A 25,363-nucleotide genomic window follows, 5' to 3' on the forward strand; every position below is an offset into this window, starting at 1 on the left:
ACTACGATTCTCGAGGCGGGCAGGACGGGAAAACTCCTTCCTTTATGTCCAACTCAGGTAGAAGTCGAAAGTCCCCCACACCTCCTTCATTGTTTCATATCAGTCCTCCTGTTAAGAATTGGGAGGACCATTCTTTTTGTCACAGTCTCTCCCCCTGCCACTAACTACACTGTGTGTTATTGGCTGGGTGGCATGGTGGCTTAGTAGTTGGCAGTGCCCATTTGCAGCACCAGGGACCCAGGTTTGATTCCCAACTTAGGTGACTGTGTGGAGTTTGCGATTTTTCCAGTATTTGTGTGGGTTTCCTTTGAGTGCTCCAGTTTCTTCCCACAGCCTGAAAGGCATGCTGGATAGGTGCCACTGTGCTGCCTCATCAAACAAGCTGACTGGCAGCAGAGGTACTGGAGTTATCTGCAAGTTAACTCCTTGTCAGCGAAAATATCATCAAAGGATATCGTGTGGCATGAGAAGATCTCTGGAGGTGACAATTTTGGAAAGGAAAGGGGGACCACTTGTTGGAAATGCATTAGCTGGTAGAGGTAGGAACGAAAGCAGTTAAGAACAGTTCCATGGAACTGGATGCCTGTGATTCACAATCGGTGTTTCGATGTATCACTCATGATCCCTTGGGCAATGCTGGATAGGTGGCTATGCTAAATTATCCCTTGGTGTCCCAAGTTGTGTAGGTTAGGTGGATTAGCCATGCAAAATGTGTGGGGTTATATGGATGGACAGGAGGGTGGGTGGGAGGGTTGGTGGATAGAGGACCTGGATAAACTGTTCTGTCAGAGAGTAGGTGCAGGATCGATGGGCAGAATGGCCTCTTCTGCACTGTAGGGGATTCAGTGATTCTATGCTATAAATGCCCCTTTCTGGCTCCTTTCCCAGGTTGAACCCTACAATTGCAACCTCAGCACCCATTGGGAATTTTGAACTGAATGTTAAACCCCATATCCTGTCCAATACAAAGGCTGTTTAATTCTACTTTAGCACTACTGCCTTCTCCAAGCTTAACAGAATGCAGTCCCCACTAAAACTATTCTGAATGTTCTTCAAACCCCCAGTCTCAATTATTTGAATATGTTCTCCATTATCCTATGTTAAAACTCCAAGTTACCTAAAATATTGCTCTGTCTATCTTGCCCTGTGTGAAAATTCATTTGCCCATCACCATCATTCTTAGAAAGAACTTTAAACTGAATAGTGGGGATGAGAAATCAGGTGAGGGGAGATTTGATAAAGTATAGGGAGAGGACAAGGCAAAACAGCAAGGTAGCATTAGGGAATTTATAAACTGAGTGTAGCAATAAAGATCAGGCTGCACAGACTTTGTAAGACTAGAAGTTGTGAAAATAATAAATGGAATTAAAAGCACTCTGTTTGAATGCACACAACATTTATAACAATGTAGGTGAATTGATAGCACAGATGGAAGTAAACAGGTATAATTTAATTGTCTTCACAGAGATTTAGCTACAGGGTAACATAAGAACATAAGAACTAGGAGCAGGAGTAGGCCATCTGGCCCCTTAAGCCTGCTCCGCCATTCAATATAGTTAATTATTTTGTGGACGCAGTTCCACTTACCCGCCCGCTCACCATAACCCTTAATTCTTTTACTATTCAAAAATATATCTATCATTGCTTTAAAATCATTCAATGAGGTAGCCTCAACTGTTTTACTGGCAGGGAATTCCACACATTCACAACCCTTTGAGTGAAGAATTTCCTCAACTCAGTTCCTAAATCTGCTCCCCCTTATTTTGAGGCCATGCTCCCTAGTTCTAGTTTTACCCGCCAGTGGAAATAACCTTCCCGCTTCCATCTAATCTATTCCCTTTATAATCTTACACGTTTCTCTAAAGTCTCCCCTCATTCTTCTGAATTTCAATGAGTATAGTCCCAGTCTATACAACATTTCCTCATAAACCAACCCTCTCAAACCTGGGAAGTGACTGTTTAGGGGTATGAGACATTTAGGAAAGATGGGTAAAATTTAAAAGGAGGTAGATAGCACTGTATAGAAAGGACAAGATCAGCATTTTAGTAAAAGAGGGTCTTAGACTAGAAGGTCTAAATGTAGAGTCAGTTTGGATGGAGGTAAGAAACAGCAAGGGGCAGCAAACATTGGTGGGAGTTCTTTATAGACCACTGAACAGTAGGGTAAAGTATAAATAAGAATTTGGATGTGCATGTAACAAGGATAATAGAGTCATCATGGAGATCTTCAATTATATTTAGACTGATTAAACTAATAGACCAAATTTACACAAACGTGGAAGATAAATTTCTGGAATGTATACAGAATGTTTCCTAGAACATTGTATGTTAACAAGTCAACTAGAGAATGGCTTCTTTTTGATCTAGAATGGCTAATTAACAATTTCATTGTGGTGGCATTGGAAGCAGTTCAGGGGAGGTTCACTAGATTGATTCCGGGCAGGAAGGGGTTGATGTACAAGGAGAGATTCAATATTTGGGCTTCTATTTACTGGAATTTGAAAAGATGAGAAGGGATCTGATCGAGGTATATAAAATTTTGAAAGGGATTGACAAAGTAAATGTAGACCAAATGTTTCCTCTTATGGGGCAATCTTGAACAAGAGGTCACAGATATAGGTGGAGATGTGATGGAGTTAAAACTCAGATGAGGAGGATCTACTTCTTACAGAGAATGGTGAATTTGTGGAACTCGCTGCCCATAGGGGTGAAGTTTGAATTGTTGATTGGTTTAAAGAAGGAGATAGATATATTTCTAATAAAAAAGGGGGCAAAGTGAGATGGAGAACAGATGGGGAGGTGGATTTGAGTCCAAGGAGAGATCAGCCATGATATGATTGAATGGCAAAGCACACTCTAAGGGCTGAACTTGCCTACTTCTGCTTCTAATTGCTTTACTATATGATTGGCCACGATAAATTACCCCTTAGTGTCCAAAAGGTTAGGTGGATTTACCTTGGTAAATGTGTAGGCTTATGGGGAGAGGGTCTGTTTAAGATACTCTGTCAGCGAGTTGGTGCAGACTTGATGGGCCAAATTGCCTCCTTCTGCACTGTAGGGGTTTTGTGATTCTATTCTATGTTCTTACCTTGCTACGTAAAGGAGTCTCAAGGGAATTTTGACCAAAACATGATGAAATTTACATTAAATTTGAAAGTGATGTCGTTCAATCCAATATTAGGATCTTAAATCTATATAAAGGAAATTATGAAGGCATGAGGGGCAAATTGGCTGTGGTAGATTGGGAAACTACATTAAAAGGTTTGATGGTAGACAGGCAATGGCTAGTATTTAAAGAACTAATGCATGATTTACTACAAATTTACAATCCTTTGAGGCATAGAAACTCTACAGGAAAGGCTATCCAATCAATGCTAACAAGAGAAGGCACCGATTGTATTAGATCAAAGAAATTGGCTTATAAAGTTGCCAAAAAAAAAGTAAGCTTGATTAGTGGAAAGATTTTAGAATTCAGCAAAGTCAAATTAAGAAACTGATAAAGGAAGAGAAAATTGAATATAAAAGTTAGGACTAGCCAAAAATATCAAAGCAGATGTAAGAAAACATCTATAGGCATTTAAAAAGGAAAAGAGAGTAGATCTGGGGTGTGTGGCATCCTGCATTATGCTGGCTGCTTTTCAAGGAAGTGTAGATGGAGTCAATGGCTGGGAGGCTGATTTGTGTGTTTCGTTCATGACCCTTTGTTGTTTCTTGCGGTCTTGGTCAGAGCAGGAGCAGATGTTCTCTATGAAGTTCTTTCTTACAGGGCTCAATCAGGTAAATGCAGGAAGAATTCAGGGTCTACAACACAGTGTAAGTGTGAATAAGTGAGAAACCTTCTAGGACCAAGACAAAAAGGAATTTCTTCACACAGGGGGTGCTGAATCTTTGGCATTCTGTATCCCAGAAGGCTGATTCATTGCCTATATTTGGGATTGATAGATTTCTCAACATTAAAGACATAGAGGGATATGGGGATAGGGCAAGAAAATTGCCTTGAGGTATGAGCCATTATCTAGTTGAATGGTGGAGCAGGCTTGTGGGGCCGAATGGCCTACTCCTGTTTCTGTATTTGTAACACATTAAATTTAAAATCTTCATCCTTGTCTTTAAATCCCATCACAGTTATGCACCATTTACACCTTTGCATCTTCTTCAGCTTTATATCCCCTCCTAACTACTTCCGCGTTGATTTTTAAGCGGGGCAGTAGGTGGAATTCTCCCATTGTGCAGACAATGGCCTTAACAAAAGGGCTTATCCATTTTCATGGATGGGGCTTCTGTGGGCCAGCTGCCAAGAGCCAGAGTATCCAGTGCCTTCAGCCATTTCTTGATAACACCTGAAGTGAATCGATCTGGCTAAAGACTGACATCTGTGATGTTGGGACTTCCACAGGTGGCCGAGATAAATCATTCTCTTGCCACAGCTGGCTGAGGATTGTTATAAATATTTCAGTCTTGTCTTTCACACTGATGTGCTGGGCTCTCCATTATCGAGAATGGGAATATTTGTGGAGCCTCCGCCTCCAGTTAGTTGTTTAATTGTCCACCACCATTCACAACTGGAGGCAGCAGGATTGCAGAGCTTAGTTCTGAACACTGGTTGTAGATTGTTTAGCTCTGTCTGTTGTATGCTGTTTCTGCTGTTTGGCATTGAAGTGGTCCTGTTTTGTAGTTTCACCAGGTTGACAGCTCATTTTTAGTATGCCTGGTGCTGATCCTACACTCTACATTGAACCAGGTTTGATCCTCTGGCTTGTTGGTAGTAGCAGAGGAGAGGCTATACTGGGCCATGAGGGTGCAGATTGTTGTAAGCAATTCTGTTGCTGATGGCCCGCAGTGCCTAAAAGATGCCCAGTTTTGAGTTGTGGTTTATTTAGTGACATGTAGGCTTATATTAACACTGCAATGAAGTTACTGCAGTAAATCACTTACATAGGGGAAGTAAAACAACAATTAATTATAGGCACTCTGAAATATTGTACACAGCCCAGGCGCATGAACTTGAATGTCACACTTGGAGTCAACTGCAATTGTTTTCGAATGGCAGGAAAACTGATGACAAAAGGAAGCATTGCAATTGCAGTTATTATACTCCCTGTGCGACACTCCAGCATCTGTTTAGGTACACTAAGGCTGAATTTAGCATAGCTGATGCACTTAACCTGCACATCTTTCAGACTATGGGAAGAATTCAGAGCACCCGGAGGAAACCCACGCACACATGGGGAGAACATGCAGACTCCACACAGACAGTGGCCCAAGCTGGGAATTGAACCCAGATCCCTGGTGCTGTGAGGCAGCAGTGCTAACCACTGTGCCACCGTGCTGCCTGTGCCAAGTTATTGGTCTGTTCGAGACTTATACAATCCAGCATGATGGTGGAGCTGCACAATCCAATGGAAGATATCCTCCATGTAGCTGGGTTTACTTGGGACGCTTTGCTTCCTGCATAGGGGGTTTAATTACTGCATTACAGCAAACACAATGCTTCCTTTTGTCACCAGCCATTCGAAAACAATTGCAGTTGGCTCCAAGTGCAATATTCAAGTTCACGTGCCCTGTCTGTGTACAACATTTCGGAATGCCTGTAATTATTGCTTTACTTGCCCAATGTAAGCGATTTACTGCAGTGTTTAACATGTGTTAGGTATTGCAGCAGGAATGCCTCAGAGATGATAACATATGAAATTAATGGCAGAACCATCAGGAACATAGACACATAGAGAAATCTGGGAGTACAGTCCACAGATCCCTAAAAGTGGCAGCACAGATGGAAAAGGTGGTGAAGAAAGCATAAAGCATGCGTACCTTCATCAGACAGGCATTGAGTATAAAAGTTGGCAAATTATGTTACAGTCATATAAAATGTTGGTTAGGCCACATTTGGCATATTACCAGAAGGACGTGGAAGCTTTAGAGGGAGTACAGAAAAGGTTTACCAGAACGTTGCCTGTTATGGAGGGCATTAGCTATGAGGAGAGATTGAATAAACTGGGATTATTCTCCCTGGAAAGACAAAGGCTGAGGGATGACCTGATAGAAGTTTATAAAATTATGAGAGGTACAAATAGGGTGAACAGTTGGAAGATTTCACCGGGGGCAGAAATGGCAATTACAAGGGGGCATAAGTTCAAGCTAAGGTGGGGGGGCTGGGGAAAGGTTCAGTAGAGATGTGCAGGGGAAGTTTTTTGCACAGAGGGTGGTGGGAACCTGGAATCCACTGCCAAGTGAGGTGGTTGAGGCAGATACATTAGCAACATTTAAGACTTGCCTTCATAGGCATATGAACAAACGGGGAATAGAGGGAAATAAGTGGTTGGTCTAGATAGGTAAACGTGACCAGCACAGGCTTGGAGGGCCTAAGAGCCTGTTCAAGTGCTGCATTGTTCTTTGTTCTTATAATATGTAGAACTCTATTCCACACCATGTCAATGGGAAAAAGAATAACCCTATCTAACTTTTTTCATGTTTGCAATTTAATAATTCTTTTCATTACTTGAAAATTATTTAATAAATCCTGCTTAAAGAATGTAATAATCTGGAATAATATTTGTTGTTTGAATATATTGTACATTTGTTCCACTGAAAGACTTTATGATGGACTTACTTCCAAGCTCCGTGATGACCCTGTTAGATAGGTCCCCTCCACAAGATCTGGTGGATCATCCGCCACAGAAGAACTTGATGTTGACCCAACAGACCACACAGAGACTGGAGGACTCAAAGGAATCTTGAAGGCTAATATCCTGGAGCTATGAGAGAGACCATTGCTGGTTCCTTGCCATTGCACAGATAAATGGGGGAGACAACTCTCCTTTATCAACTGCATAACATTGCACAAATTCTGGGCGTTACTAGACCACACAATGTCAAAAGAAGTTCCAATGACCTAAGGAAGGAGAAATGTGACCTACTCCAGTATACTTTGGTTATGGGGAATAGTTGTTGAAAGACCAACACCTGTCAATAGCAGCTGGTTCTTTCTCACACCTTTACAACTTGTTTTTCAGCGGAGTATCCTTCTATACGTGTAGAACATTGCTGTTTCTTGGTGGCACAATGAAGAGTCTGGGCTTTTGTACCCTTTGGGTTTCTGGACAAGCCCAAACCACCTTGCATTCTGACAATATGTTTCAGTCTCCCGCAACAAAATGACAACACCATTTTTTCATATAATTGTTCATGGACCTTCACCTCTTTCACTTTGGCCTGGGATCTTTGGGGTGCTCCTTTTGGGTAGAGCCTGACCTGCACCTGAAGCATGCCAATGAGGACCCAGCCTTAAATTTGGTTGAACCTCTCCAAGGGGCATTGCTGGCACTGCCAGAATTTTTTGGGTATCCCTAATTGCCCTCAAGAAGCTGGTAGGGGGCTGCCTGCTCGAACTGTTAGTTACTGTGCCATTAGTAAGGGGTACAAGAATTTTGATCCATCCACAAATGGCGATATATTTCCCTAAGTCAGGATGATAGGCAACTTGGAGGGGAACTTTTAGGTGGTGATTTGAATGCCTGTTGCCCTTGTTCTAATCTGTAGAGTTCACAAAGGGTTTGGGAGGTGCTGCTGAAGATGCATTAACAGATGTAATTCTAAGGACTGGAGGATTTGTTAGAAAAATAGAAATAGAAATACTTCAATCAATTAGGGGGTGGCACGGTGGCACAGTGTCAGCACTGCTACCTTACAGTGTCAGAGACTCCGGTGTGATTCCCGGCTTGGATCACTGTCTGTATAGAGTTTGCACGTTCTCCCCTTGCCTGCGTGGATTTCCTCTGGGTGTTCCAGTTTCCTCCCATAGTCCAAAGATGTGCAGGTTAGGTGGATTGGCCATGCAAAATTGCCCGTGGTGTCAGGGGACTAGCTAAGGCAAAGCATGGGGTTATGGGGATAGAGCCAGGGTGGGATTCTCGTTGGTGCAGACTCGGTGGGCCCAATGGCCTCCTTCTGCACTGTAGGAATTCTATGATTCTAATTTTGGACCAGTGTGCTTTTCTGGTTTCATAGTTGGATGTTAAGTTTTCAACCATGAGGCTGGTCAGTTCAAATTTTCTCTTTAACTGAGCTGCAGTCTATTGAGCTGCTGAATAGCTACCAGCTTTGGATGGATGTTAACTGCAGTCCAATGCAAAGAGACTTTCACACCCATTGCTTCAAACCAATGAAAGACAGATGGAGACTATCCCTCTGGCCAGGGTGTGATTGCAGTCAATTTGAACTGTGCATGAACTTCATGCTTATACAATAACTCTGTTTTGAAACATGGTGAGTTATAAGGGCCAATTTTTCTTATCCTTGTGGCCAAGGAACTGAACCCTTTCCAGGCACGGAGGTTGGGAAGAAGGGGCAGAAACGGGGATTTCTAGGACCCCATCTGTTTCACAATAATTTAGGATCTCTGGTGTTCCCCTGGTAGCTGAAGGCTACACCTGAAGCAAGTGACTAGTTATAAATTTGGTTGAGGCTCCCCGTAGGCATTGTTCCTTAAAATTGGCCTTAAAATTGGCAAGAGGGGGCCTATATGAGTAACAGTCTTTCTGATCAACTGAAAATATTTTATCACTTCAACCACTGAAAGCAAAAGTCTTAGCACACACTCACTGCAAACGATTCATGTTAAAATGTCTTTCTTCTTTTCAAACAATGCATCTTCTTTGGTACATTATTTTCACTTCTCTATCTACTCCAAGCAAACATTTGTCAGTTCTGCCCTTAAATGATAGAAAAAAAACATGCCAATGAGGGTTACTGAACAAAGCATAAAGGCAGAATTCATCAGAGATTGTCCGAGGTAATAGTTAACATGAAGCCAGAGTTGAATGTTCTTTTTAAGGGACAAAATTTTACTTGCAGCAGCATGGGATAGAAGATGGACTCCAGATTTCAACGAAAGTAAGTAGTTTGGGGTGGCATGTGACACAGTGGCTAGCACTGCTGCCTCACAGCACCAGGGACCCAGGTTTGATTCCGGCCTTGTGACTTGCTGTGCGGAGCCTGCACATTTACCCATGTCGGCATGGGTTTCCTCTGGGTGCTCCAGTTTCCTGCCACCCTCCAAAGATGTGCAGGCTGGGTGAATTGTTGATGACAAATTGTTCCCAAGTCTCCCAAGATGCATCAGTTAGGGGGATTAGCAGGGTAAGTGCATGGGGTTATGTGCTTAGGCTCTGGATGGGGTACTATGGGTGAATGGCCCTATAGGAATTTTATGATTCCACGATGCTAGTTTCAGGATCATAATTGCTTACTTCATTTAAAAATTAACTAAACAACTATATACCATCAATTTGAGCTGCAAAATATACTGGAACATGCGGCTGCAATCCTTGTTTCAAGAGAAAATCCACAACATTAAAGATTGCTTAAATCAGGTTTTACTGCACTTAATATACATTTAGGTAGCCTTTCTCATGTACTAAAATGGTCTGAGACTTTTGCAAGGAGTGCAGTGGACATTCAGTAGAAAGATGTGAGAAGGAAATTGAAAACATATTCAAAGTGGTAGTGTTTGAGGATGGGTTGAAAGTGGGAATTTGAGGAGGGGAATGATTGGCAAATGATGTGATTCATATGCTGGGCATAATGTTGGGGGTGTGGGGAGGGGAAGTAGTGGGGTCTGTGGCACAAATGGGCGGTGAAGATAAAGAAATTTTGCATTAGGCTATAGTTGGAAGGATACATTGTGAGCTACACTGATGGATTGGCAAGAGTTCAGAAGAACGCTGGAGCAATGCCATGAAAGAGTTTGAAATCAAGACCAAGTGTTTTCATAACAGAATAGAGGAGGCCATTTGTCCCCTTGTGCTTTTTGCTGGCTCTTGAAAATTGTTATTGAAGTAGGCCCTCATTTTTCCCCTTGTCCTGGAAATATTTCTTTGCAAGCATACATCTGAAGCTTTTTTGGAAGTCATTTATTGAATTTGCTTCTACCACCTTTTCCAGACAACACATTCCAGATCATAACCCACTGCTTTTAAAAAAAAACAATACTTCATCTCTCCTCTGGCTCCATTTGTCCTTTGCTTACCAACCCAACTGCATGAGCAGTTCTGGAATGTTAATGTGCCCCGTTATTAACATCCAACTGCTCACTCATTGCTGACACTGGGTAGGGGACCCAAACATCCAATCACTTAACACACTTAAGGCAAAATTAGAAAGGTACACGAGGGATAAAGGAACAGAAGGATATTCTCATGGGTTCAGATGAAGCAAAATGGGAGGGGGCTCGTGTAGAGAATAAACATTTTGAAGGCCACTCTTTGACAGAAGGTACTGTTTAGATGCAGAGTAGACACATTCCCGTGAGGAAAAGGCCTCCGAAGATAAATCATCCTAGATGAAAGGCAGATGAAGGGATGTTAAGACAACTGTAAGATTTATAATAGTGCAGAGAGCCAATTTGAACACAGAGCAGATGGGATAAGATGAATATTAGACAAAGAAAGAGTACAACAATAGACCAATAGTGAACATAAAAGGGAGACAAAGTATTTTATGAACACGCAATGGGATAGGGACCAAAGAAGAGACAACCTCATGGAGACTGAAGACATAGTTGCAGTACAAACTGAATACTTTACATCTGTCTTCATTGGAGAAGAGAATTCTGCCAATATAGCAGTACAACAAAAGGCAGTACTTAGTATAGGTAGGATAAAAAGGAACAGAGAGGAGCTATTCAAAAGGGGTCAGTCCTCAATGTGGGAAAAATCACACAAATTGGACAGGGTAAATCCTAGTGTACTGAAAGACGCAAGAGTGGAAATTGTGGTAACAATCTTACATCTCATTAGATGTGGTGGTGGTGGGATCAGAGGAAAGGGTGCATTTGGCAGTGTTGTGATGCTAGACAGTTGGAGCATTGCAAAGTTTTTCAAAAACAGGGATAAACATGGTAACTATAAGCTCGCCATCCTAAAGCCAATGGTGGTGAAACTTTGGAGAAGTATTGGGCTAAAATGAATGGGCATTTATAGAAACTAGAGGCAGGAGTAGGCCATTCACTTTGATCATCAAATTCAATATCCTGATCCCACCTTCCCCCATATCCCTTTAGCCCCAAGAGCCATACCTAATTTTTTCTTGAAATCAGACAACTTTTTGGCCTCAACTACTTTTTGTAAAAGTATGGTAAATAAAAGTAAGCAGATCAAGTTTGACCAACTTGATTTGAGAAGTAATGGAGAGGAATAGTGAGAATAGTGCAGCTAATGTGTGTGTGAACTTTAAAAAGGCATTTGACAAAATGCCACGATAGTCACATTAGCAAGCTCATGGCACATTGGATTGTAATGAGACACAGAACATGGATTCAAAAGTGACTAAGGGATAGAATGTGACAAGTAGTGAACTTTTTCCAGATTGAATAGAGTTTTGTTCCTCAGGGATTGGTTTTGAGGACAATTGCTCCTTTTGACAAACTAATGATTGCATTTTGGTATACAGGATATGACTTCACAACTTGCAGTTGACATGAAACTCAGGAATGTAGGATACTAACAAGTGTCAGGAGGACATAGGGCCAACTAATCAAATGGGCAGACATGGAGCAGGTATGGTAGCACTGCTGCCTCACAGTGCCAGAGACCTGGGTTTGATTCCCAGCTTGGCTCACTGTCAATGTGGAGGTTGCATGTTCTCCCTGTGTCTGCGTGGGTTTCCTCCAGGTGCTCCAGTTTCCTCCCACAATGCAAACAACATGCTGATTGGATGTATTGGCCAAGCTAAATTCTTCCTCTGTGTACCCAAATAGGCGCCAGAGTGTATGGCGACTGGGGGATTTCACAGTTACTTCATTGCAGTGTTAATGTAAGCCTACTTGTGACACTAATAAATAAACTTAAACTATAAATGTGAATTGATGCATTTTGGTAAGAAAAATGAGGAGACGCAATGTAAGCCAAATTGTACAATTTTAATTCAAAAATTAAGGTGTAGGAACAGAGACACCTAGCGTGTATAAACACCAAAGTTTGAACATGACATAATAACTTGAGAAGGCTATTAAATAAGCATGTGAATTCCTTTGCTCTATTAAATAAAGGAATAGAACACAAAAAATAATTGCAAATTTCTTGAACACTGGTTAGGCATCAGCTAGAGCAATATGTTCAGTTCAGGACACTTCACTTCAGCAAGGATAGAGGCCTTCAAGGCTGTAGAATGAATTCATATAATTGTGACATGCAGTATAACATTTCAGTTGTATTGAGAGTTCTGGACAGGGGAGGAGGCAAACCTGAATTCCCATATTTTCTATCTGTCTGTAAACAGTGGTGCGTGCTTTAATTTTTGAAATAGACTGTGGTGCGTTTCCCCAACCCCACTGTTTGTGAGGTCAATTTTTAAAGTGATTCACAGCAAACTCTCTTTAGGTTTAAATCCGAAGTATAATTTACTCAAACCCAAAGGGATGGTTTCAACTTCATACACAAAAGCCCACAATATTTCGACAACTACGAACAACTTAAAAGAAAAAGAACCATCGATATGGATGCCAGTTTACATGATTAACAGAGTCCAGAAAGTTAGAGGCCAGTGAGAGTTTCTTCATGCAGGAGTTGTAGTTCAGGCAGGCTCAGCTAACTGAATCAGGAGTTACAGAAGGCAATGATGATGCCGTGAGAGGAGGTTAACATAGAGACTTGCTGTGGAAATTTGCAGCTCGCACCACCCCCCGCTCCCCAACCACCACCAAACCCCCCGCCTTTTGGGCTCCTCTCTTTGGAAGACCCCACTGGCATGAGGACAGGAAATTCCCTGCCATGGTCTGTTCAACAGGCAATGCCAGGAATCTCCCAGGGAAACAAGTTCCAAAGAGATGTCGGCTGTTGGTGTGCCTGGAGTTTTGCTGTGGTGTTCCAGGCTGCAGGCTAAACAGCAAATAGAGTTGCAAGTTTTGAACAATAATGTTAAAACTTTCCAAAGGTTGGAACCTTAGGTCACATGATGTTGCCCATTCATGAGTCAGTTGCAGGGAAACATGCAGCTTTGTCACTCTCTGGTGAATTTCCATTTTTCACCTGAAGCAATAAATGGTGAGTATGAATACCTCTGCAGGTACAGTGTGTTTTGATGGTTCAACCTTTGTTATGGGAGCAGGCTGGGGAGGCAGATCATCTGCTTACCTTTGGGTTAATTGATTATAATGTGCCCCTCACAATGAAAGGTTCGAGATTCCACAAGGATGAGGGTTGAGCTTTTGTCCTGTAACTGCTGTTGGAAAGTTCCAGAAACTAGTTAACTCATGTGACTTGTGGCAGCCATCTTTTTGGTTCAGCAAAGTAATAAGTAAGCAAAAAGATAAGCTTTGATAGAAGCATCTTCACATCTTAGGGAAATGAGAGATTGAAGAAGTCCTGTTCTCCTTAAAGCAAAGAAAATTAAGAGGTTTGATAGAGGTGTTAGAAATCATGATTCGGTTAACTAAAGAAGAAATTATTTCCAGTGCTAGGGGTTGATAACTAGAAGACAGAGTTGATAGGCACAAGAAACAGAGCAGAGAAACATTTTTACACAGTGATTTATGATTTGGACTATAGTCATGAAGGACTATTGGAAGCAGATGCAATAATAACATGCATTACATAACACTTTTACAGTAAAATATCCAAGGTAGTTGACAGAACTGTTCATAAAATTTAACAATGAGCCACACAATACATTAGGGCTGAGGACCAAAATCTTGATCAAAGAGTTAGGTTTCAGGCTGTATATTAAGTGAGGAAACAGAAGTTGAACGATGCTGTGCGTAGGGAGGGTATTCCAGAGCTTGGGGCCTTAGCCAGCTGGAGACATGACCACTAATACTGGAATGATAAAAATTGACGCTGTGCAACTGAGGGAGGAGAAGATACTGTGGGACAAGGGGTTTTGGGGGAGTTTATAAAGAAAGGGAGGAGAGAGGTAGATGTAAACTTTAAACTTGAGATTTTGTCTCAATCGGTAACCAACGCAGGTGAACGAGCAAAGGATTACCAAGACCAGCAGCAGATTTTTGGATGATTTTCATAGAATCCCTACAGAGGTGGTGGCCGCCAATCAGCCCTTCGAGCCTGCACCAACAATTCCACCCAACCCTATCCCTGTAATCCCACATTTACCCTGCTAATCCCCCTGAAAGTAATGGGCAATTTAGCATTACCAATCCACCTAACCCACACATCTTTGGGCTGTGGGTAAAAACCACAGCACCCAAAGGAACCCCACACAAACATGGGGAGAATATGCAAACTCCACACAGTCACCCAAGGCCAGACTTTATGGAGGGTGGAAGTTAGTCAGGAAGCATGTTGGAACAGCCAAGTCTGGAAGTAAAGAAGCAGATGAACAGACAGTGAGGCAGATGCCGAGTTAGGCAATGTTAGGGTTGTGGACAGAAATTATCTTTGTGATAGTATCATTCCAAAGAGAACTGGTTAAAGCACAGCAGAGTGGGACCAATTAGGTAGCTAGATCACGATGGGCTGAATGGCCTCATTCAGTGCTGTAAATTCTGCATCATTCTCTGATCTCTGCTAAAGTGGAAATTCAGTCTCAATTTCTCCTGGTAATCTGTTATTATTTTGAAAATGATAACTATGGTTGACCTGAAATCTGGTTAATATGTTAGATAGTTGACAGCACATTCTCAAAATACACTACACAGGTAAGTCATCAATTTCATCATTCAATAATTGTTACAATGGCTGTAAAACAAGACATCTTCCCAGATTTCACAGACGTTACCAGCAGTCTCCACATTGTCCTTCAATTATAAACGTTGGAAACAGAAAATGATGCAAAGTTACATTTCTTATTTACTTCTGATCCACTAAAACATTGCCACTGACAATGGAGTGAAATTAACAGCACTAATATTCTGCAGGTCTACTTGCTTTTTAACTGTAGTAGTCAAAGAAAATCAGTTATTTCTTCACATCTACATAACTTGATTTCAAAAGGATTGTGGATCAGTGGGAGACAATAAAATGGTTAAAAGTTACCTCATTTTTTGACTGCACTTTCACAATTTGGGACCATTTAATGAAGACATAACTTGGAAGAGTTATAGCTTTCATTTCATGGAAGTGAATTGTCACATCGCTGTGCATGGTGCGACTAAATTCCATCTAATTTATGGATTGGAGATTATTTTTAAAACTGCACATTGGATACAGAAAACATTCTTTTGATTTATTATTGTCACATCTTTTAGTATACAGTGAAAAGTATTATTTCTTGGACGCGATACAGACAAAACATACCGTAGAGAAGGAAAGGAGACAATGCAGAATGTGGTGTTACAGTCACAGCTAGGATGCAGAGAAAGATCAGCTTAATGAGGTAGGTCCATTCAAAAGTCTGATGGCAGTAGGGAAGAAGCTGTCGCTTAGTATTGTGACTCTCTTGCAATTATTGAACATACAACCTACCAAATTATGCTAATTATTAGCACTTTCAGACATTAAGTTACTTAGAATATTTTTCTTAAGTTGAGAAAAGCAAATTAGAATCATCAGATTGCTTCCTTTAATTTTAATTGCTGTAAATAGGGTCTCCCTTGCTTCATTTTTTTTTAAAAGCTCTGCAATGGTGGGCGGTCTGGTTCTTTGCCCAGTTTACCGGATTGTAGAAACCCTACAATGCAGAAGCAGGGTTCACAACACTTGGTGCTAAGAGGGCAGAGATGCCAGGGTGAGGGATACCTGAAGAAGCTCCTGGGAGATTTTGCACCTGGAACTGCTGGCGGCAAAATTAGAAGGGGTTAAAAATTAGACTTCCTCCAGAAGTTGCACTTCATCTTATAGCAGCAGTTGGTTTTCCAGTCCTCAACTCTGAGCACACATCTTTGCTCAGGACTACAGTTGCAACATGAACCTCCAGATACAAGTGGATCACATCAGTTGGAATGCAATTTAAGTGTGCTCCCTCTGACCCAATTCCCTAATCAAACAAAGAAAAATCTTCCAAAGGGTTATCGGGATGGACTCTATTCTCTCTCCACAGATGCTATGAAATGGAGATGCCAGCACTGGACTGCGATGGACACAGTACGTCTCACATCACCAAGTAAAGTACGAACTTTCGGAGCACTGCTCCTTCATCAGGTGAGTGAAGGAGCATTGCTCTGAAAGCCTGTGATTCCAAATAAATCTGTTGGACGTTAACTTGGTGTTGGGAGACTTCCACAGATGCTGACAGACTTGCTGAATTTTCCAGTATTTTCTGTTTTTGTGTTGAAAAAACAAAGACTGTGATTTTGGCATACCTATAGGAAATCCAGTTTAAAAAATGCCCACCTATCTGGTGTCTCTTATAATGCTGCTCTACAGGCCCACGTTGGCTTCCACTTCACAGGCTCAAAATGTTAACCATAACTGCATGTACTTATTGGACAAACATATTGCCCACTTTGCTTCAAGTATTTTTATATCTCAATATGGAACTGACATAAAAGATTGAATCCACATTTGAGAGTTACCCATTGTAATAATAATCAGTGAAAACTGTTTTTAATCCTGAACTGAAGAGAATTTGATTCAGGATTACAATATCTATTGCCAAACGTTCTAGTGCTGACGTGAAGAATGGACAGAAATCAGTCCAACTAGTTCTATTTTTAAAATGGAGAATAGAAAAATCAATTCACTGGATGTTAATGAAACTGGAAGAACAAATTCTATACTGTATTCCATTCAACAATTTTGTTGCTTTCATATTAAATGTAACAATCAAATAGTTCAGGAAAAATAACATTAATAGTTGGTAATACATTTAAACATTGAGAAGTTTTGCAATCTTTATTAAGTTTTCTTCAACTCCCAACGACATTCCAACCTTTGGATGAATCTCCCCAGGTTGCGGTTGCACCTATGGAGTTCACCTCAAAGAGTGCTTGTGGTGTCGTTGCATTTGCAGATGCAATTTTGGTAAAACTAGAATAGATTTCTTTACTTAGCAAGTGCATGCCGTATTTTTAAATGTGTAGACCGGGTGTCATATGTATGTCAAGATGAGGTGGACACAGGAAATGGTGCATCAGTAACGCAGGGCTTCTCCCCCAGCATTGGCAGACACATGGCATGGAAGAGCTGCTAAGATTGTCGAATAAACCCTTCTCCTTGTTAATCCATTGTCGTCAGTCTCTACAACCCTAGCAACTTCTACAAAAGGCAACGAGTGCTAAAGGGGGTGGGTTTGCAGCGTCCAAGTACTGATTTATATATAAAATACAGAATGGTAAATTGGACATACTTTTAAAAAAAACTTGAGATCAAGGTGCTTCTACAAAATATACCCGAGTTTGACTATTGTCATATATAACAGAGGAAATTGGTGACCCCATACATAAAAAGCATGGATGTCAAATATGCTATTGTCCTTTTGTCCAAGATCACCAGACCTTTCCACGTTCCACTCATCGCCTGGTCCCATTTCCCATGGTGGGCAGGGCGGTACAATTCAGGCAAGATTCTTTTTTCAACATTTTGTGCCCAGTGTAACATAAGCAATTCCTGTGTCAAATTGATGTATAATCACTGCAGGTAACATTGATAAACTAATCCACTTGTGATTCAACCACTGTGCACTTGATTAATTTGGCTTCTTGATAGTCTGTTTTGTAGTCAACAGGTTGGGATGAATTTACTGCGAGCAGACCATTGCCAATCTTAGCGGACTGGCAGCTTGGGAGGTACACAAGGCAAGTTTGGTGAACACCCAATTTGCAATTTTGGTTCATCGTATTTCGGAGAAAAAGTGCCAGGAAAGGATAAAAGCTTTGATTCAACTGGTGGGCCTTGCAAATGCACAAAAATCTACTTAAGCTTGGTTTAAAACAAACTGCTGGAAAAACTCAGATGCTGCCACGATTGCTAACGGTTCAAGTTGATCGATTCTTCGGAACATCTTTAGTATTTCAGATTTCCAGCATCCACAGTATCCTGTTCTCATTCTTTGCTCTTGCGCTGAAGATATGACAACCCGGCACAAAATCCGGGCAACACAGAAATATTCCACAAAACACATGAGTATTAGTCAAATTTTATTTATCTGAAAAAACCTACAGTACATTTCATATAAATTAACAGACCTTGAAAAGAAACTCCAAATAGAAATACTAAATACAGTATTGCACTTGGCGATTTTAACAGACTATTGTCAACTTACAGCATGTTACAAATATAAGTTATCCTGACACAATAGAATCTAAAATTGACATGCTGTTATATAACTACATTTAAATAATTTAATGCATTGTCTTATGAACAGCAATAAGACACCAAATTTACATTTAAAACACAAAAAACTGAAGTGTACAGATAAGTGTTTATAATTGCTTTTGAACATATTTGTAGTAAAAGCTGAACAGCAGTGCATTTCAGTCCCACAACCACCCCTAGTGGACAAGGCTCCACCTGATGTCCACCATGAGCATATGGTAATCTCCTTCAAGCTCATTCTAACCAAATCAAAAATACTTGCAACTTTTAACTGGGTCAATTCATCTCTTCACAATGAAATTTGCCCATGCCCATATCTTGTCAAGTACAGAAGTCACAGGGGTTAGAAGGTAATAGTTTAAGAAAATAACTGTCCTATTTCTCATGCGTCGTTAATATTCATCCATCGGACAAAAATCTAGAATCTGTCCAAATCATTTAATTAATTCATTCTGCTCTGGAATATATATTTAATGTAAAATACACAGTGCCACTGGAAGGATTAAACATGTCCAATCACGGACTGTGTTGCCCTCCTCAACTAATCATCAGTTCATCAGCTACTGACAAAAGACCCCAAATAAATTCCAGCATCCCTTCAGGTCCGAAGTTTGCAATGAAATACTTTCCAGAAGATTTTGCTTGTCTAGTGAGCATGCAGTCACAATGAATGCAATGCCCTTATACAGCAGATATAAAGAGTAATACAATCATATGGCTGAACATCATCAGTTGAGTAGTTAGCGTTAACATCTCCTCTACAGCATGGGCACAAAAGGGTGTGATAATGTGCCATTACATGGGTACAAACATAGAAGTTGAGGGGAAGGTGTTATACATGTACTCTTGAATTCCTAAGGATAAGATTCGTTAACACGTTTGTCTTTCATAGTCACTTTTGCTTTCTGTAAAATAAAAATAATTAAAATATTAACATTATGCAATAGCTCAAATATAGATTTTTTTTATTATTACGGCAGCCCATCCACAATTGTCCTTGTACTGAGTGGTTTGCAAGGCCAAATTACAGGATAGTTAAGAGCAAATCACACTCCAAGGGTCTGGAGTTACATGTAGGCTAGGAGGTCACAGATTTCCTTCCCTGAAAGGACATCAGTGAACCAGATGGGTTTTTAATGACAGTTGTTCCATGGTCACCATTATACTTTTAATTCCAGATTTTTACTGAATTCAAATCTCACCATCCGCCATGGTGGGATTCAAACTTGGGTCCCCAGAGTGCTACCCTTGGGTCTCTGGATTACTAGTCCAGTAGTAGTACCACAATGTCATTCCTTCCCTTTGTCACAAAATCACACATTTAACCAAGAACTGTTACAAGAGATATGAAAAAAGTGGTGGGTGAGATTTTCTGGTCTCCCAGCCACGTATGTCTCAGTGGTGGAAGGCGGCAGCATTCTCTGGTCCCACTGCTGTCGATGGGATTTCCCATTGAAGGCACCCCATGGCGCCAGGAAACTCATGGGTGTGGAGGTGCTGCTGGCAGGATGAGAGAATCCCGCTATCGTGAATGGCCAAAGAATCCTGGTGTATATATTTCAATGTAGTGGTGCAAGGAACTAGAAACTACTTTAAATATTGCCCGGAGAAGCCATTCAGCCTGAATGCAAAAGAGCACCAGGAGACTCTCAGAACTGTTGGCTGAAAGTCATCAAGGTGGCAAAATGCTACATTCTGTTAAAGATGCTTGCTTCAATTAGTGTTGGCACAAAAGAGACAGACTTGTATTTATGCAGTGCCCTCATTATAATAAAACGTCCCAAGGTGCTTCATAGGAACATCATCCAATAAAATCTGGTGCAAGGTCACATCAAGAGGTATCAGGAAAAAGTTCTTCTTTTACCTTCCTTGCACTACTTGGAGTCACGTTTGCCCCACGATTGGAAAATACCACCCAACATCAACAGACCTTCACATGGCCCATGTCCCATCCGCTACGATTACCGTGATGGGCAGGATGGGAAAATTCCACCCCTGATGTTCCAGGGATTATGATGCGGAGATGCCGGCATTGGATTGGGGTAAACACAGTAAGAAGCCTCACAACACCAGGTTAGAGCCCAACGGGTTTATTTGGTAGCAAACACCACTAGCTTTCGGGGCTCTGCCCCTTCATCAGGTGAGTGGGGAGTTCTGATCAGAAACAGGGCATATAAAGGCACACACTCAGTGTACAGAATATTGATTAGAATGCGAGTCTTTACAGCTGATCGAGTCTTAAAGATACAGACAATGCGAATGGAGATGGCATTAAGCATAGGTTAAAGAGATGTGTATTGTCTCCAGACAGGACAGTAAGTGAGATTTTGCAAGCCCAGGCAAGTCATGGGGGTTACAAATAATGTGACATGAACCCAAGATCCCTGTTGAGGCCATCACGTGTGCGAAACTTGGCCATGAGTCTCTGCTCAGCGACTCGGCACTGACATGGGCATTCAGCCTCTGATCTTCGCGTAAGTGTTCTCCAAGGCGGCCTTCATAACACGACAGCGCAGCCACTGAGCAGAGACTGATAGCCAAGTTCCGCACATGAGGACAGCCTCAACCGGGATCTTGGGTTCATGTCACACTATTTGTAACCCCCATGACTTGCATAGGCTTGTAACGTTTCACTTACTGTCCTGTCTGGAGGCAATACACATCTCTTTAGCCTATGCTTAATGCTATCTCCACTCACATTGTCTGCACCTTCAAGACTTGATTAGCTGTAAAGACTCACATTTTAATCAGTATTCTGTAAACTGAGTGTGTGCCTCTATATGCCCTGTTTGTGAACAGAACTCCCCACTCAACTGACGAAGGGGCAGAGCCCTGAAAGCTACCAAATAAACCTGTTGGACTTTAACCTGGTGTTGTGAGACTTCTTACTGTGTTCCAGGAATTAGCCGCAGAAATTCTATGTTTCCTATAATTCTATGGATATTTGTCACTGGCTAACTTTTGAAATATACATGTTGGATTCCTTTTGCCTTGGGAATTAATGAAAGAGGTGAAATTAAGCAAGGCCGGTTTTTACAGCCATCTTTCTTACCATTTCAGGAGGATATCAAGACAGAAAGACACTAAGTCCATAAAGAAATAACCTCACATAACATGAAAGGAATTAATGAATGCTCCTTTTTCTTCATTACTTGATGCATATGAGGACAAATAGATATATTTTGTAAAGTTCCATAAGTTTGCGTTTGTTGCTTAATGTCCTGTGATAGAATTCTACTTTTTTTTACACTGATACTTGACTTGCTACATGTACTAAATTGAAATATTAATCAAAGTTTTGTGTGATCCTGGGTTCACTAAAATACTTGCCATAGAATGTCTACTTTGGGTGATCACTGAGGCTGAGCAAGGGAAATAGTGAAATAAAACTCAAAAACAATCTTAAGAAAATCTAACAAATAAGGCTTTCATGTTCTGAGGACATATTTACTTAATGAGAGATGTTAATTTGCCTCCCTGTCCTCAGCCTATTATTTTAAAAAAAGAGAAGTGAGGCGTTCCAGAGTTTTAGGATCTCAGGAAATTGACAGATGATGGCTTCAACGTGACTTGCAACTTGGTGAGAATTGAAAAGTGGAATATAAGGGATGCAAGGAAAACAAGAGTACAAGGCTGAAGAAGCACTCTGCATGGTGGAATTGATGAATGAAGGTTAATGGGAGGAAGTTGAGAATGACAGAGAGGGAAGCACTCCCAATTTTCGTCTCCAGCAATATACTGGGCGGCCATTTTACACAAGTCAACCCACAAGTGGTAAATGAGAAGCAGCATGGCCAATGGCTAGTTGGTTTAGTTTTGGATAAGACAACAGATAATGGGCACATTCAGATAGATTTCGGAGAAATAGATCATACATGCAGAATCACATTTAGGTAAAACCACAATTCACAGAATGTCTATAATGCAGGAAGCCATTTAGCCCATCAAGTCTGCACCATCTCACCAAAACAGCATGTTACCCACCGAGCCCCTGCCTCATCCCCATAACCCTGCTCATTTATCATGGCCAATCCACCGAACCAGCACTACTTTGGACTGTGGGAGGAAACAGAAGTGCCTGGAAGAAACCCATGCAGACATGGGGAGAACATGCAAACTCCACACAGACAGAGAGTCACTCAAGGCTGGAATTGAACCTGAATCCCTGGTGCTGTGAGGCAGTAGTGCTAACCACTGTCCCCCTTGCCGCTCATTTACAAGCTTATACTGGAACTTGAAGGAATTGGTCAGCAGATCCTGCTTTTAATATTTTAAAAAAGCTACCCTGGACTGTAATTTCTTTTCATTAAAATTTTCAATTTTCCAACTGCAGAAATCTAAAAGTCAGAATTCTGAGGCATATTATTGCCACATTTCAGTTATTTGCTTTTATTTTGAGTAAGTGTGCATTTAATTGAAATGCATGGTGTGTTGAAATCTCAACTTCAAAGAAACTAAGTTAAGAAATGACGTTTCCCTGAAGCTAGTTTTAGTTTGAATTCCAAGGACTGATAAACGTACATAAGTTGGTGAAGCTGAACGCCCTGCATGTTCACATTTAGCTGCAATGATGAAGCAGGCTTGCTGCTTGAGCTTCAGGTGTTTCGCTGACATGTTTACCTCTCATAGGTCACTGATGTTTATTCTTTGAAAAGAAAAACATTCCCTTAAAAACTTGAAAATCATTCTCAGCGTCAGCTGGAAGTCTGATTTGATGAGCGTGATATAAAACTAGCATCATGCTGCTACTTGGTCTCCAGCGTCATGATTTTCCAGTGGAGAAAACTGCAGGAAAATGTTGATCGTCGTTGATTTCAGGTGGGGTTGGAGACATGATGATTACTTTCTAAATTATTCCTGGCAAGAGGAACAAGTGAAGCAGTGCCCACCGTTTGCACCGAATTTATTTTGACGGAGGCCAGAGGACACATTTCTTCCTTTGAGCTGTCTGCTGTCAATGCACGCTGGTGGAATTGGTCCTGTGAAGTAATTTTAGGCCCCAAAATTTCATTGACCTGCTCCTCTTCTAGGATGCCAGTACCTGCACATTCCACTGACTAGGAAGGAAGTCTACTTGCCTTGGCGAGTACACTAGAAATTTTTGTTCGCTGCTGTAGAGCCAGTTGTAGTTGGCAATGTGATGGGATCTTCACTTATTAATTCAATTAACATATTAACTAAATGCCAATATTAGAATACAATTACAGCTTCAGTTGCCTTTCTGAAAATTATACTAATACTTTTATTCATTGTATGGGAACTAGGCATCACTGGCTGGGCCCAACATTTATTGCCCATCCCTAGATGTCCAAGGGCAGCTGAGAGTCAACTGTATTGCTGTGGGTCTGGAGTCACATACAGGCCAGACCAGGTAAGGAAGGCAGATTTCCTTCCCTGAAAGGATCAGATGGGCATTTAATTCCAGATTTTTTTTTTAAACTGGATTCAAATTTTACCATCCACCGTGGTGGGATTTAAACCCAGAGCATTACCTTGGATCACTGGATTCTAGTCCAGTAATGATACCACGACATCACCATCTCCACTTAATATACCATTGGAATAATACTTTGGTAATTTCCACATTTTAAAGCACAAGAGTGACTTGCATTTACAGTGTCTTTCACAATGTCAGGACATCCCAAAGTATTTTATAGCCAATAAATTACTTTTTGGAGTGTAGCCAGTATTGTAATCCAGATCACATGTTTCTTAAAAGTGCTGAGTGAGGGTTAAATACTGGCTCGGGACCTGAGAGAAATCCCTTGCCAATTTTTGAAAAGGCATCACGTACACCCAGAAAGAGCGAGGCCTGTGAAGTTACTGTGCCTTTTAATTACGTTTCTCTGCAGGATGTTTCTTAGTCCCTAGCCTGTAATCAGAGTCGTTCTGTCTAAAACCAGTATCCTCTATTGTTATTGAAGTAGCATAATTGATATTCTGCTTGTTTGCATCTGAACTAGCGCAGTGTTCTGATGTTTTAGTGTTTTCTCTGTGATTAGATTGCAGAGCTTGATTGAGATGATTGACAGGTCAGGTCATATGCTGGGGACAGCTAGGCTTTCACAGGGAATTCCAGCTTAATTGCTGTTTTCAGATTTTGTTTGGAATTGAGAGCCGTGTCTCTTCTCCCCTCACCGCCAGAGTTGGAGATTCGGCTGTGAGTGTTTCCGTTTTGGAAGCTGCAGAGAGAGAGGTATCCTTTTCTGTCGATGAAGTTTTGCTTACCTACTTTGCTCCCTTGAGGATATATCCTTCTTTAAAAATTGCTGCTTGGATCTCTGTCCATAGGTGCTAAAAAACTGCAAATCTAGTATCACGTGAGCATATTTGGTTTAGTGCCAACTAATTCTGAAAAAGGGTTTATGTCTATGGGGGATTACTTTAAATTTGAACAACAGAGATAGCTAGCTGTTAAGAATTATACTGTGTGTTGTATTTAAATCTTGTAATTGGTGAATGTTATGCTAATGCTTTTTGTTATATTCTAATTGTGTTCTTAAATAAACTTTGTTTCATGGAAGCTTCATGGTGGGCCACTTAAATCATACCTGGAGTGAAACACCTTACGTTCTCCGACACCAAAATCGAATGTAAAACTTAGGGTCTAGGCTATCTTCATAGAATACCTTGGAGTTTCTGGCTTGGGGCTTAACAATGACGTGGAGATGCCAGTGTTGGACTGCACCTGGCTAAGGGGAAAACCCCGAAAGCTTGCGAGTTTACTATCAAATAAATTGGGTTGGACTTAAACCTGGTGTTGTCAGACTTCTTACTGGGGCTTATCAAGTCAGACATCCTTCATTTTAACATCTGAACTGAAAATTGGCACCAACAGTGCAGCATCCCTCAGTGCTGTTCTGTCAGCCTGGAGATTTTAATGCTCAGGTCTGGAGTGTGACTAGAGTCCACAATTCTATGAGTCAAGAGGGAAGGAATGCCACCCACACATTCATTTAGCTCAAAATGCCATGCTTCAAACTGTATCATTTTCCTTTGGATTTGAAAATGGATCCCCCTCCCCCAGGTTATAAACGAACACCCATTTTTTCTTTGAACTCCAAGTACATGCAGAGAAGACTCAACCGCATCTAGGAGGCAGGTTCATGGCAAACCTAATTACGCTAGAAGACTTAAGCTTTCATCATCTTCCCCAG

At 41.2% G+C, this 25,363-nt stretch overlaps 1 protein-coding gene across 1 annotated transcript in view; it reads right to left on the reverse strand.

Annotated features, from left to right (window-relative positions):
• Positions 1-18,050: 18,050 nt before the first annotated feature.
• Positions 18,051-25,363, reverse strand: part of fmn2b (formin 2b) — a 409,270-nt gene continuing 401,957 nt past the window's right edge. Inside the window, 1 exon segment of the mRNA XM_080199671.1 lies at positions 18,051-19,111. Within this exon segment, the coding sequence (XP_080055797.1) occupies positions 19,061-19,111 (51 nt within the window). The 3' untranslated portion in view covers positions 18,051-19,060.

The sequence above is a fragment of the Carcharhinus amblyrhynchos genome, chromosome 12 (assembly GCF_965287045.1).
Source record: "Carcharhinus amblyrhynchos chromosome 12, sCarAmb.v2.hapA, whole genome shotgun sequence".
In the NCBI taxonomy this organism is placed as follows: Eukaryota; Metazoa; Chordata; class Chondrichthyes; order Carcharhiniformes; family Carcharhinidae; genus Carcharhinus; species Carcharhinus amblyrhynchos.